General features: G+C 44.6%; 1 protein-coding gene across 1 annotated transcript; it reads left to right on the top strand.

Moving 5' to 3' along the window:
* Nucleotides 1-501: 501 nt before the first annotated feature.
* ISL1 (ISL LIM homeobox 1) lies at nt 502-12,257 on the top strand. The gene is made up of 6 exons (XM_062513293.1): nt 502-1,105; nt 1,994-2,183; nt 5,095-5,354; nt 7,389-7,675; nt 9,082-9,249; nt 11,588-12,257. The coding sequence occupies exons 1-6, from the start codon at nt 1,078-1,080 to the stop codon at nt 11,702-11,704; spliced, it is 1,050 nt and encodes a 349-aa protein (XP_062369277.1). The 5' UTR covers nt 502-1,077; the 3' UTR covers nt 11,705-12,257.
* Nucleotides 12,258-14,891: the final 2,634 nt, after the last annotated feature.

Here is a 14,891-nt window from a genome sequence, read left to right as displayed (position 1 = left end):
TTTACATATATATATATATATATATATATATATATATATACACACACACACGTACATATATAGACACATATATACGAAAAGACACATATATATAGGGAGACATAGACACATATATATTCATATGTGTGTATATATATATTTATACGTATGTGTGTGTTTGTGTCTGTGTGTATGTAAATATCCATACGGAAATGGCACATGTGGCGCAGCAAACCCGGACAGGGGAAGGGGTACCGGAACCCGAGCGGGCCCCGCAAGTAAAATGAAAGGTGTGACGGGAGATAAGCGATGGAGAAGAGCGACAAGACGAAAGTATAAAGGGAAATACAAATAAGGAGCGAGGAAAAGTTGTGCGCTCGGGCGAACCCGAGCCGGGCGGCCGCGCCGCCAGACGCTGAAATATGATAATGAGAGCAGCTGCGCCGCGCCGCCCGCAGCCAATGGGCGTGCGCGGGCGTGACGTGCCCGCGCGTGACGTCGCGCCAATGGCGAGCGGGCTGAGTTGGAGCAGAGAAGTTTGAGTAAGAGATAAGGGCGAGGCGAGTGCCCGCGCCGCCAGCGCCCAGTCCGGCACCGCCGCGCCTCCGCACGGCACCGCACGGCACCGCACGGCACGGCACCGCACCGCACCGCACCGCACCGCACCCCACGGCACCGCACCGCACCGCACCGCGCCGCGCCGCACCGCACCTCCCTCCGCGCCGCGCCGCGCCTCCGCATCGCCACCGCTCCGCACCGCTCCCGCGCCGCGCCGCTACGCGCGGACGGACCCCGCCGCGCCCCCGGCGCCGCGCCCCGCACTGCGCCTCACCGCGCGTCCCCTTCTCTCTCCGCAGCCCTGACAGTGTCTCCCACGCCGGTGGTGTTTTGTGCCATTCTCTTTTTTTTTTTTTCACTTTTTTTTTTTTAAATTCTGATTTCAATTTTTTTGCCTCTGTTAATACTTCTACCTTTTTATATTTTTATTATTGTTATTATTATTGTTCCTTTTTTTAGCGACAGCTTTCAAACCTACTTTGGGGTCTTAAAACGAAACCGTACATCATTTCACTGTGGACATTACACCCTCTTACAGATATGGGAGACATGGGAGACCCACCAAAAAGTAAGGCGGAATCTTTACCGTTGTTGGAATAAATGTGCTGTCTATTGTAATCGTCTGAGGCAGACGAACTGCTAAAGTGATGAACTTCATTTGAATGGTAGAGAAGGTGCCTTTGTTACCATGCCTGCATGCTTGCTCTGTCGTAGCCTTGTATGTTAACAGCCGGGGTCCTACTCTCTAGTTAAAAGTTTGGGGAGCAGACAGGATTTTGATGGGGTCTCCAACCACGGAGCCTTAAATTCTTCTCTTGACAGACTGTGATAAGGCTCACTATCCAGCACCTAGTCGGTCTAAGGGTATTAGCATTAGACTTGCAAAAGAGAACAAGTGACAACTGTAGTGATGCTTGTTCTTGCTAGAAGCCTCGACTCCCTTCTTCTGAGGGAAAGGGCTGACTGAGTGGGAAGTGCACCCAACCATACTTCATCGTTTCCAGACAGCGCCTCTTAAAATACGAAACGAAACATATAGATGCTCTCCTCATATGGCAGGGCATAAACAGTTCAAACAAGCAAACAATAAAATAAAAATCAAACAACGTGAAAGTTTGGAGTTTTGATTCTGTGCAAGGTTTGCGAAATGAGGACCTTCATCCCAAGGATTCGTCACATTTGCATTTTAACATATGTTCCCCCTCCTTTCTAAGCGAGGCAAGGTTTTGATGGCATACTACAATTACCACCCAGAAGTGTCATATTCTTAAAAAAAAAAAAAATAGAAAACCCCAAGAAACATTCCCCCCTCCCCCCCAATATACAAACAAACAAAAAAAGGCAGACACCAAACAACGCTCCCACAGTACTCTTTATAAGGGAATTACATTAAAAGTGTGTTTATCTCTGTAGGAGAGTAAACGGTTAGTCAATCATGTATTTATTTTCATTTCAGAAAAACGTCTGATTTCCCTATGTGTTGGTTGCGGCAATCAAATTCACGATCAGTATATTCTGAGGGTTTCTCCGGATTTGGAATGGCATGCGGCGTGTTTGAAGTGTGCAGAGTGTAATCAGTATTTGGACGAGACCTGTACGTGCTTTGTTAGGGATGGCAAAACCTACTGTAAAAGAGATTATATCAGGTACGCCATTTACGTTGTTTAATTGTTCGGTGAGATTTTATTTTTCTTTTTAACTTTATAAATTTGACTGAGGAATTAAGAGGGAAAACTGTGAGGAAACAGGTAAAAGATAATTGGTATGTTTTTACGTGTTTTCCCATGAATAGACCTGCGAGGAAAAAAAAGTTAATAGTGAAGGTTTTTTTATTTCTTCTTTTCAAATGCAAATATCTGTGTTGCTAGAACTGGGTTCGGGACCATGTAAGACCTTTCCGAGGACATTGGCAATGCATCCTGAGATTTTAACCAAGGCGGGAATTGTAGATAAGGAAGAATATTTATTTTCAATAGTGTAGATATTATGAACAGCAGGGAATGGATCTCTTTCTAAATCAACCTGATAAATGTATCTCTGTGTTTTTGCAAAGACATATTGGGATTCAAAAGAAAGGCAGTTCAAGTATGTATACCGTAAATATAAATACACGGCTAGGGAAAAAAAAAAAAAAACTACTTAACCTAAGCCTATTAAAACAAAACAAAACAAAAAAACCAAAAACAAGCCCCAAATTTCCTTCGGACTGGAGGATGACCGAAGTGTTTCTTAGCTAAAATAACTGACATTTAATCTTTTTTAAATATTAACCCCTTTGGTGATATCTGACTGCCTTTTCTTTCTTATCTTATCTGTACTGATGAATTAGACAGAGCAGATCAAATTGCCCATCATCTGTTCGCGAACAATTGGGTATATTTAGATAATGGAACCGCTTCCTTCCTCACATTAAAATCTGGTAACTGATAAAATGTGAGAGTTGCCAATGCTGACACTATAGAGAAACCAAAGCAGGAATTTCGAGTGTGTTTATTATTTGTGCTCCTGGGTCAATATGATCCGTTTCAGTGTCGCCTACTGAGTTTGCCAAATCATAAGTTTGTATGACACTGAGGTATAAACAAGGTTCTTTTGTTGGGGTTTTTTTTGGTTGTTGTTCCCCCTCCCCCCCCCCCCCCCCCCCCGCCCGAAAGTTTTGGAAGCAAATCACCTATCCACTTAAGATAGCTTCTGATTTCTGTGTACTGAATTGAAATAAAACCCTCGAGTCTTTCCTTCTCTAGTGCACAATTTATAAGCCAACCATTCCTTCAAGCCAATGTGAGATTATTCTCCAGGTTCTAAAATGGCGAAAACCAGAGCGTTTTCTTCTTCTTCTTCTTCTTCTTCAGTTCTTTACTTTTAAAAGAATGCTGGAACTGTTCTCTAAAATGTTGTCCTTCCTCTAAATTCAAATGAAAGGAAAACGTTTGGACCATCATGTGTTCACTTATCTCCTTATAGAACTGAGCGGGAGAAATTTAAGCAGGAAGAAATTTCAGCTATTTTAGATTAATACTGGATACATTTAACTTGCTACAATTTAAAAGGTTAAAAGTACACTACCTGCAGGTTGGCTTTGAATTAGACCATGAGGCAATCTTTAAGTGTTAAACCCGTGGGCAACCACCGCAACTTTTGTACCTATGAATGCACCTACTTTATGATCGCTCTGCTCTTTTGCTGTTTAGCCGTATGGATTTTTTCGTCTCAAAACTGTGTAACTGGGGTATATGTAGCTCTGAATACAGGATTAGTACACTTCTATAGCCATAAAAGCTAAAGAAATATGTACTCATAAGCACACATTACAGACTGTATCTCTAAGGAAGTACAGTGGTGAGGAAATTGGTGGGGATAAATATTAGGTCAGTTTTAGGAGCAGTTTTCACAGTTCAATGGGTTGTGAGCGTGCGTAAGTGCATGTACCCGTACATTAGTGGGAAAATTTCAATTTTAATCATACCAAGGACTCCTGGATAAGAAGGATCTGGTGGGAGACAAGAGAGTGTGTAGTTCGACACCCGAGTTGGAGCATATTCTTGTGTTTATCTACTGGTGGGTGAACTGTCGTCCTCTCCTCCACGGGAGACGAGTAGCCCACCGCCCTTCAGAAACTCATAATTTGCTTTGTGGGGCTGTCAGCGAGAGGTTGTCCTTTCATTCCTACTGGAGCGATTGAGCCTGAGCTCAAGGTGGGAGCGTCAGGAGGAGGAGAGACGAGGCAGAGACGCTGAGGGAGAGACAAGCTGGAAAGCCGCAGCACAGAAACTGCCTTTTTGTTGGGGGAGGGAAGAGAGGAGTTACACTACTGTATATGTGAGCCTGAGGAAGCATGTGTGTTATGCGTATGCTGTTGTATTAAATTAATCTGGTGAGACGAGACTAGGGCAGGAGACCCCGCTCTGCCAGTCACCCCTGCTGGGTCCCGGAGGCTAAGATGACGGCAGTCCGAGCACACATCAAGTGGCACAAGTCTTGAGTGGGTTCCGCGCAAAAACTATCACAGTTTGGTGAAGCGGGCAGGGTTGTGTCTGGGATGGCAGCTTCGGCAGTCTCGCCTTTCCGTGGTGTGCCCGGGTAGTCCAGTTCAGCTCCAGGCTAGGTCAGGTGAGGAGGCAGGGAGACAGCAGGGATGGCCCCACTCCTGCAGCAGCCCGAGAGCTGGGGCAAGAAGGAGAGGTCGGATATCCTCGGGATGAAAAGGGGTCGGTTTTTGGTTTCTTCTTACACCTCTGCCTCCCAACTCTCCCACCGGTGTGTTTGCGTCCACTCCGCCTTTTACGGCGCGGGGATCTGGACTGCGAGCGAATCCGGCTTATTCCTTTCCTCTTCTGACTTCTGTATTTTTCATGCTTTTTAAAGAAGTGGATTGCGTGTGGCGCGTCTACGAGGGGCCAGGGGCTGCCCACGAGCGGGAGTGAATACCTCTTTCTTTTTCCCCTTCCTTTCACCCCCCCCCCCCCCCCCCGCCCCTTCCCTGCCCTCCCCCTTCCCCCTCCCGTGCTCTCTCTCCTTCCCTCCCTTCTCCTTCTTTCTGGGCTGGGCCCTGCTCAGGTTATACGGCATCAAGTGCGCCAAATGCAGCATCGGCTTCAGCAAGAATGACTTCGTGATGCGCGCCCGCTCCAAGGTGTACCACATCGAGTGTTTTCGCTGCGTGGCCTGCAGCCGCCAGCTCATCCCCGGCGATGAATTCGCGCTGCGAGAGGACGGCCTCTTCTGCCGGGCGGACCACGACGTGGTGGAGAGGGCCAGCCTGGGCGGCGGGGACCCTCTCAGCCCCCTGCATCCCGCTCGGCCGCTGCAGATGGCAGGTACCGCCCGCGCCCAGCGCCTGGGAAACCTGCGGGGTTTGGTGATGCCCGGTCCCGCTCCGCGCGGCGGGGAGAGCCCCACGGTCTCAGCGGGTCCCGCGCCTCCGTGGAGAGCCGGGCCTGGGCGTGCATGCCCGCGGAGAGGCGGCGGCGGGGGCGCGCCCCACGCTCGGGTCTGCTGCGGGTTCAGCAGCCGCGAGAAACGCCCGCGATCGCGGGACGCGTGAGGCGGGACACCTGCGGACGGGCTGCGCCCCAGCCGCCAGCCTGCCCTCCTGCTGGCCCCCGCCGCGCAGCCGGTGCGGGATTCCTCCATCACCCTCCCCGCGCCCGGGGCAGCCGTGAGCCTGAGCCGGACGAGCCGCTGCGGAGAGCAGGTCTGCGCTTTCAGACCCCTCCGCTGCCTCAGGAGCCAACGGAAAAGCTGTTCTGAGAGCTGGAGGAAGTGGGGTCTGAAAAGAGATAGACTTCATAACTACTGGCTGGCGCTTAGGCTGTAATTTAAAACTGTCAACAAGCTAATCTTCGGTAATTGCCTTTTAAAGTGACTCTTGCCTTCTTGAAACGTTTCATGTAATTTGATGAGAATTTCATCTCAAAACTAACCTTGTAACTTCAGAGTCGCCCCACCTTACAACTTCATTCACACTTCCAGTTCTCGACTGGTACGTCAGATACTCGGAGACCCTTAGCTTCAGGAAGGGACACTTCTCTGAGGCTAACTAGACCGGACAATACAAGGTTGGCCGGCCTTTTTGCTGTGCAAGTAACTGTAACTCGAAAGTTATTTACAAATACAGCTATTCTAAAACGGGTTCACTTCCCTCTTCTGTGCTGCTTTGAGGTGACATATCTATATATAGGAAGGAATAATCCAGTAACTGATCAAGGCAGAATTCTAGAGAGACTGTGCTCCCCGTATCATGTTTGTGCATGTCTCCGAAAGGCTTAGTGTGTCGGCAGGTACAATACTGATAAGATTTGAAGCCTTCGTATTGTCGTCATTGCATTTGCTGATGTATTGTTACTATTAGAAAAGTCGGAACCCGTCTGTACAAAAGCGAGCACTTCTGACTGTTAGCTAAACAGTTTAGCCAAAAAAAAAAATAAAAGAAGTGCAGTTTTTATTTTTCCCTCGACTGGGTCAGATTACACATAATAGCTACAGCTACACAACGCACAGAAGAATAGCAGAACCACAGGAACACTTTGAGCTCTTGATGTGATGCCACCCGTAGTTTTGCGTTTCTTGGCAGTATGCACGAGTTACTGGGCTTGCTCGCCTTTTAAGAGCACTGGCTAGATAATTTTTAAATTATTCAGCGGAAATATAAGCAAATACACCTAGCACCTCCACTTTTTACGATAAATCCCATGTTCCGTGCTTTGAGATACGAAGCCTCCCACAGGCTTTTTTTTTTTTTTTTTTTTTTTTTTTTTTTTTTTTTTTCCCCTGCCATTGGCATGGTGGGGAGGATTTGGCTTGTTTTGCTCTGGTTTGGAAACATCAAACTGCCGGGAGTTTTTGCTCGTTATCGCGGCTTCTGGCTAAAATGAGCTAGATTCACTACACAAGAGGCAGACTCGAATTATGATTAATTTAAGAAGTATTCCTTCGCTAATTTTCGGGCCAAGAAGTCTGTTTTGGTGATTTGTCAGGAAATGAATACACAAAACCCTCCTGCTGCTTTCCTAGCGCGCATACACCTTAGCTAACTTGTCCTCCCCTGTCAATTTCATACAGGTTCAAGCTTCTGTCATTAAGGGTTTTAGGGGGGTGGTTTGTTTTTGCAAATTAATTGTCTGTGGAGTCAGAAATGTCAGTCAATCCACCAGTGCATAAAGCAGAGGAGGCTGCAGCAGCTCCGATAGATCTGAGTGCTTGAATGGCCTTTGAAAGAGGGTTCATCACCCGCCCCCCCGCCCCTCTGCTCTCCACCTTCCCCTGTCCCACCAGCTTAGATTCATAATCTCTGCAAACTCCCTGCTTCCTACTCATGGGGATCCTGTTCCTCCCTTCCATTTTCCTTACAGCAGAACCTATCTCTGCCAGACAGCCAGCTCTGCGGCCTCATGTCCACAAGCAGCCCGAGAAGACCACCCGAGTCCGGACTGTCCTTAATGAAAAACAGCTTCACACCTTGAGGACCTGCTACGCTGCCAACCCCAGACCTGACGCTCTCATGAAAGAGCAACTGGTAGAAATGACTGGCCTCAGTCCGAGGGTCATCAGGGTGTGGTTTCAAAACAAGCGATGCAAAGACAAAAAAAGGAGCATTATGATGAAGCAACTTCAGCAGCAGCAACCCAATGACAAAACTGTAAGTGGCTTCAGCCTCTGTCCGTGTGCGGCCTTAATTCCCGAGGAGAAACGCTTGGTGTATGTCCGAGCAGTCCCAGGGCTCGGCTTGATACTGTTAATTTTTTGCGATCTCCCTGAAAACAAAGAAAACGATACCGCTTAGCCATTATCGTTAGTTTCTGCTGTCAGTGGAATCGAAACAGACCCCAGCGAGGAGTCTATTTAGGCTGCTCAAGCGTACTTAGAGTCTGTGGGACTGAGAATACGCAGTAACTTAAACTAACTTCTCTGCAGCATGAAAGAGATCTGCAGAGCTTATGGGATGCAATAAACCCAGTATCGTCTAATACTTATACTGCAAATGCAAAGCACTCCTTTCTCCAAAGGAGAAAATGACGTCTTTGCCCTCTTCCGTGCTTTTAAACAGGAGTAAATGCAGAAATAAAAATAGTTTAAAAAAAGAAAAAAATAAAATAAGAGCTGTTTTCCTTAGCAGTTTATATACTATGAACTGTGTGTGTTTGTCAGTGCACTTACTGCAGAAAAGGACAAATGCAATGCAAATTTTTCGGAATTACCATAGTGTTTACAGGTTAATTTATGTATAGATATATCTATGCAGAGTTCCTTTCTGCAGATATATGCATGGGTGATGTAAACAAGTGGAATGCACTGGGTTCAGCAGAACAAATTGTCTGTCTCCATTTTAAGCCAAATTTGTTTCTTTTTTATTGTTGTTTTAAGTCCACTTGAAGAAGAGTCTGTTATTCTCCCTGTGTGTAGTGACTGACCCGAGAATGACTATTAATTCATAAGGCTGCCTAGTTAAGTGGAATTTAAGGAGTTTCATTTTACCCTGTTGGAATGCAATAAAACACGGTGTTATTAACTCGCCTGAACAATCTATTCGTCGAGGCTTGGAGTTATGTTGTACACTGTGCCTGCACCACAGGGTATACTGAGAGGGCTGGGGATTTTTTTTTTTTTTTTTTTTTTTTTTTAAGAGCGCGGTAATGACGTACCCCAGGCTTGCTGTGCACTGGATATACGATCCAGTTAAGGTCACGCAAAACAAAACCAGGCTGGATGCGAACTACAGAAGAGAGCAGGATTAACCGTTTCTCGTTCTGAGATGCCCATTGGCGAGATGCAGAGTGCTCGTGTTCAAGAGAGCTTGGGGCGGAGGGGGTATGCCTTGAGACGAATAGGAGGATTAAAGGGAAAGAAAGTAAACTTCCACCGTGATAAATGCAGCGAGTAGGTACAGGCTGACCTAGAGTAGAATGGAGTAAGACATTCACAGCAGATTAACAAAGCAAATACAAGCGACCGTATAGATAAGATAGAAAGCAGTTTATTGACTCAGCGTTTATATACAATAAAGCTAACCAAGCTCATTAACATCTTTTGCTGGGCTGTTTACAGAATATCCAAGGGATGACAGGAACTCCAATGGTGGCTGCTAGTCCGGAGAGACATGACGGAGGTTTGCAGGCGAACCCCGTGGAGGTGCAGAGTTACCAGCCGCCCTGGAAAGTACTGAGTGACTTCGCACTGCAGAGTGACATAGACCAACCTGCTTTTCAGCAACTAGTAAGTGTCGGTTCCCAGCCTGAGCCAGCCGGTACCCGGGCCAGAGCAATGGGCGATTCACTCCAGGTGCCAGATGCTCTCAGAGAGACAAGCAATCCAGATTAGCTGGGCTTTCCAGAAACTGCAAGGCGGGCATGACTGTATCTGTAAAAGCAGAGAACTGAATTGATTTCACAGAGCTTGGTGCAAAATCGGTCTTAGTGTACAGCAGAGATATTTCTCAGTTGAGTGTGAGTTTGGATAAGGCTTGACTCAAGTCTGGTAATAGCTCACACACTCCTGAAAACTGAGAGCACTTCTCTGAAAGATTCTTTATATGTCACTTAATTGTATTTATATTTGTAAAAACAGTTTCTAGAATTAATTCCTCCCCAGTTCAGGATGATTTTGCCTTTATGCTGTAGGACGAATTTTAAATACATGATTAAAGCGTCAGCCAGGGCCATTGTTTTGTTAGACAAATATGATCTCTTAATTAAAATATCGAAGTCTGTGTCTTAACATGTTCCATGTTCTGCTAGATATAACTTTATGTATCTATATAGACACATGGATCTATACATACATATATAAATATATATATAGATATATATATATAGCGGACATTAAGCACTGTTCTTTGGAAAGGAAATTGTTAATACATATTTAGGTGAAAAATTCAAGCAATATAATGAACTACCCTAAGCCAAACCAAAATAGGTATTTTAGAATAAATTCTGTCCTTAACTCATTCCCTTATGGCTATGTCACCTGGCAGCCCTTATGGGACCATGGGACCATATCACCAACGATGCCTAGGCCCAACAAGGTGGATTAAGGACAGAAGTTCAGTCTTAAGTCAGTTTTCTGCCCTAAGTGTGTTAAAACCAGATCTTAAAACACTAAGGTACTTTGTGTTTGTTATTTCAGGGATTTAGAATAACGGTTATGAAAAATTAACATGTAAACATTTTTTGATCTGTTGGGCTTTTTTGTCTTTTTGTTTGTTTGTTTGTTTTTGTTTTGGTGTGTTTTTTTGTTGTTGGGTTGGATTTTTTTTTTTTTTCACCAAGTGATAAAAGACAAAGGTTTGTAGTTGAATCTAGCATTGTGTTCAGACCTTTTCGGTTTAGCATCATGCTCTCCTGCAGAATCTCTTTTCTTTTGCCCAACAGCAGTCTGCAGTGTGCTCCCCTCGCTGGCACACTATGCTTGCTCAGAAGCTGCAGCACAGCAGCAGGGCTATTTGCATCCTCTTACATCTAAAGCAACCACTGCTTTTCCTGCTTTAATCAAACTGTCCATCAGACAGGAGAAGAAATTATCTCCTTTGGTTGCTTTACTTACTGTGCCTTAACAAAATACAAGACTTTAAAAATCTTTGATACAGTGAGGTTTTGCATTAAGTAGTTAAAAAAAAAAGGAAAAAACGGGAGGATGGAAGATGGGTAGTCCAAATACACATACACATATAGGTAAATAGACCAGTAAGTCGAGAAATTATATTGATATACATTCGACATAATATGTGATACTGAAAAGAGTTAAATTAAAGAATAGTAGAAGGAACATTCATTGGCCTTTCAAGGCACGGCTCTAATCTGGAAAGGGCCTTAATCACAGAATTGGCCAGCTAAATAGGTGCCAAAGGAATGCTTCTGGATTAACAAAGCTCCACCCTTCAAGTCATGCCTTTTCCCAGCACTACTCCTAAACTAACGGGAGCAGCGGGGCACATTAGGATGGAATAGTGTGACCTTTTTTATCAAACAGTCTCTCATTAAGAAGAGATAGCACCAGCCTCGAATCACGAATGAAAGAGGATAGCTGGTTTCAAATGCCTTCTGCTCCTGGGTGCTTCTTCCAGGTTTATTTTGGTATGTGCACAAAAGGGGAAAAAAGTAATCTTTCAGTTTCATGTCAAGAAAACATGTGCACTGCTAAATAATTGACTAGAACATCCTATTGGGATTGCCACTCTTGCAAGACAAGGAAGAAGGCCTCATTAATAAGTTTGTTTGTTTATTTACTTGATTTTTTCAGTCTTCTTTTTCTATTTTTTTAAATCTACTTTTTATTGGTGATTTGGCCGAAGGCCTGAAGAAGGTTCCTGTGAAGTCAATGGGGAAGCTAAACAGAGCAACCAGCAGTGACACAGCCTCCCATGGAGATGTATCAGGCCTATTGGCTGCATGCCTTGTATATTTATTTTTGTGTTCTTCTTTGCCTGCTACTTTTCTTTGAGTTTTACAGTTGTAGCAACAGTTCTTTTTCTTATTTTTCTTCTTTTTTTTCTCTCTCTTTTTTTTTTTCCTTTTTTTTTCTTTTTTTTTTCTTTTTTCTTTTTTCTTTTTGGCAGGTTAATTTTTCAGAAGGAGGACCTGGTTCCAATTCTACTGGAAGTGAAGTAGCATCAATGTCCTCTCAGCTGCCAGATACACCCAACAGCATGGTAGCCAGTCCTATTGAGGCATGAGGAACATTCATTCAAATATCTGTTGTTGTTTCTGCCCTTACCCTCACCCCTGTTGAAGAGAGTGGGAAAGTGAACGTGTTGGGACTTCGAAATTTAGGGGGAAAGAATATTTAACTACCCTGTAATGAAGCTAGCAAGGAACTGCTCCATGAGATGAACGGAGTCATATTTGAAAAGACAAGGTAATATGGTAGCAACACTGTGAAGACAATCATGGGATCTTACTAGAAAAAAAAATACTTAAATGAACCACAACCCCCCACAAGCCCCATGCTTTTCAATGAGCAGAGGAGTGTTGAAAAGACGTTTTCCAAATATAATGGATTTGTGTCCGTGGATCTCAAAAAAAAAAAAACCTAAACAAAACAAAAAAAAACAACCCAACAAAACAAAACAAAAACAAAGCAAAAGCAAAAACAAAACAAACAAAAAACACCAGAAAAAGGAAATCTTTTCATTTGACTGCACATCTTAGGGAGAAACCAAGGTAGAGGGACTTTCTATCCGGTCCCTCCCATTCCGAATGGTGCTGTTTCTATATTGGGGATAGCCTTGCCAAAAGAAGCTCCAGTAGGTTTTCCATCATCAGGAAAGAGACGATTCAGCCCTGCATTGTTGAAAGATTCCTTGCAGGAAGGTGGAGCTGCACTGGTTTGCAATGTTGTTTTTAGTTGACTCTTAACAAGGGGTTCTTTCCTGGGTCTCTTCTAGCATGCCTGTAGCGGGGTCTTGATTTTGTTTGGTAGAGATCCACACCCTATTAAGTGTGATGCGATTAAAAATAGGTTTTTGAATTCCTCTTTAAAGGCGAATTTATTAAAAAAAAAACAAAAAAAAAAACATTGCAACAAGGTATACCTCTATTTTGCCACAAAGCGTCTCGGGATTGTGTTTGAAATGTGTCCGCCCAAGAACCTTCCCCTCCCCCAGAGATGTGTATAGTCATTGGTTATAACGACTGTTTTTCTCTCTTTCTTTTCTCTTTCTCTCTCACTCTCTAGAAAAAAAAATAGGAAAAAAAGTTAAAAAAAAAGAAAAAAAGGAAAGGTAAAAGAAAAAAAATCACTCCTTTTGTTTGCTCTTGCATTGCAAAATTATAAAGTAATTTATTATTTATTATCAGAAGACTTGCCACTTTTCATGTCAGTTGACTATTTTTTTTTTGTTTGCTGAAGTAAAAAAGAAAAAAGAAAAAAAAAAGAAAAGGTTGTACCGTGATCTTTGAATTATATGTCTAATTCTATGTGTTTTGTCCTTTTTCTTTCCTTAAATATGATGTGAAATAAAAGCGCCATATGTAGAATTATTATATCTTCAGGACTATTTCACTAGATAAGCGTTTGGAATAGAAATAATAATAATGATAATTAATAATAATAATAATAATATTAACATTAAATAATGAACAAAGTTCCCTCTTTTAAATATTTACAGGTTAGCAGCTAAAATACCTGAAATAAAATATTGCATGCAAAGCCGGTCGTTAGTGAATAAAAGGAGTGTGATATTTTATTGCAAGTATTAACGACCAGCTTGTAAATTTCCGTTTCAACAACTGTATCAGGGCTAGTTGGATGCCTTAGCTTTCAATCGATAACGTTAGAAAGTCTCTTGTTCCCCCACCCCATCCCTTGCCCTTAAAAGTGATATTACTCTAGGCATGATCAGACATAACGTTAAGACATCTAAAGAACTGAGGGCTCAGGCTTTTTGCTGAGTTCTGATATTTTTAAAAAAATAAAAAGAAAGTGCTGTATACCAAAGCCTCGTTGTTGAGATTGTTGAAGTGACCTGTACTTTAAGTATAAGCTCCTGAAAAAAGGGACGCTTTTTGCTTAACAAGTCAAGTATGACCATTATTTATCAATGTCTGCTGTCAAAACAATTTAATAATGCTGCAGGAGGAATAGTTGTGGGGATATTTCTGTCGGGGATATTGCTGTGAAATTGCACGAATATGTTCCTTATTTTCTGTCGACTTCCCTCTCTTCACTCCCTCTTTTCTTCCTTTTTTAATTTGCGGGGGAGAGCGTGGTGAAAGCTAGAATTGTGGGCGATTTCTTGGGGAAAGGTAGAAAGAAGTAAATTTTAAAAAATGGGAAAGGGTTGTTTATGCTCCCATCCAAGTGCTCTCGGGCAGCACAAGACAAAGGTTCACTTTAAAACACCCTTTAGGACTGGAACATACAGAGATTTTCAGTCTGACATAGACAAGTTGTTTTGCATGTCAGTTACTCCAAACCCAATGTTTTCTTAACATAACCTTCTTTTCCCTCCCTCCTCACCATCTCAGCCCACCCTGAGCAAGCTCAGCTATAGACAAACCATTTCGACAGTACAGAGAACATTAAGAAAATGTTAAAATCTAATACAAGGATTTCAATCATCCTGATTAGAAACTGGATTCATTTTGTATGCTCAAGTGTAATACATTTTTGAGTACTTGATAAATATTTAAATAAATATGAAATTTACCTTAAACTGTGTGATCAGTAACCCTTGTGTTTTCATGCAGGATCAGAGGATTGGTACGGCGCTTCGGGGGGTGGGAGGGAGAAAGGGTATAATTTCTGCCCGGTGGTCTGACGTGTAAGTTGTTGGAGTCGCTCTTACTTGGGTGAGTTTGGAGACGGAGTCTCCGACTCCGGAGGGTCTGTAACTGGCGCTGGAAACCTGCAAGGGCAGGGCAACCTGGGGGGATTTGCGCTCGCCTCTTGCCGCCGGCAGGCTGGCGTGTAGGTGGTGGTAGGAGAGGCGGCTCCGCGCGGTCACGCAGGACGGGGGTGACCGAGAGAGAGAGCAACCTGCTCGCCCGGGGCTGGAGAGAGCTGCCCCCTCTGGCCCCCGCCCCGGGAAGGACCTCCGGGCTGCTGCACGCCTGTCGGCTCCGAGGACCAGGCAGGAGGGAAGGGCGACTTTGGACTGTCGTCCCTTGCGAGGGAAAGGCCCCCCAGCCCTGCTAGGCGCCCCGCGATCCCGGGGCGCCCTCCGGGCGTCTGGGGCAGTCGTGGAGATAAGCCGGCCGCCGGGAGGCAGGGGCTGGCGTTTGGGCAGCCAGCACCGCGTCTTGCGCCCTGGAACGCGCGGGGCAGCAGCGCGGCTTTGGAGCTGGAGCGCTGCCGCGGCTCTGCGGCTGCGGGCCCGAAGCCCGCTCGGGATGTGCCTGCACACACGGCTACCGCCAGGC

Source organism: Cinclus cinclus, chromosome Z (genome assembly GCF_963662255.1).
Source record: "Cinclus cinclus chromosome Z, bCinCin1.1, whole genome shotgun sequence".
NCBI lineage: Eukaryota > Metazoa > Chordata > Aves > Passeriformes > Cinclidae > Cinclus > Cinclus cinclus.
The sequence above is the reverse complement of the archived record's forward strand: the minus strand, read 5'-3'. Positions and strand labels throughout refer to the sequence as shown.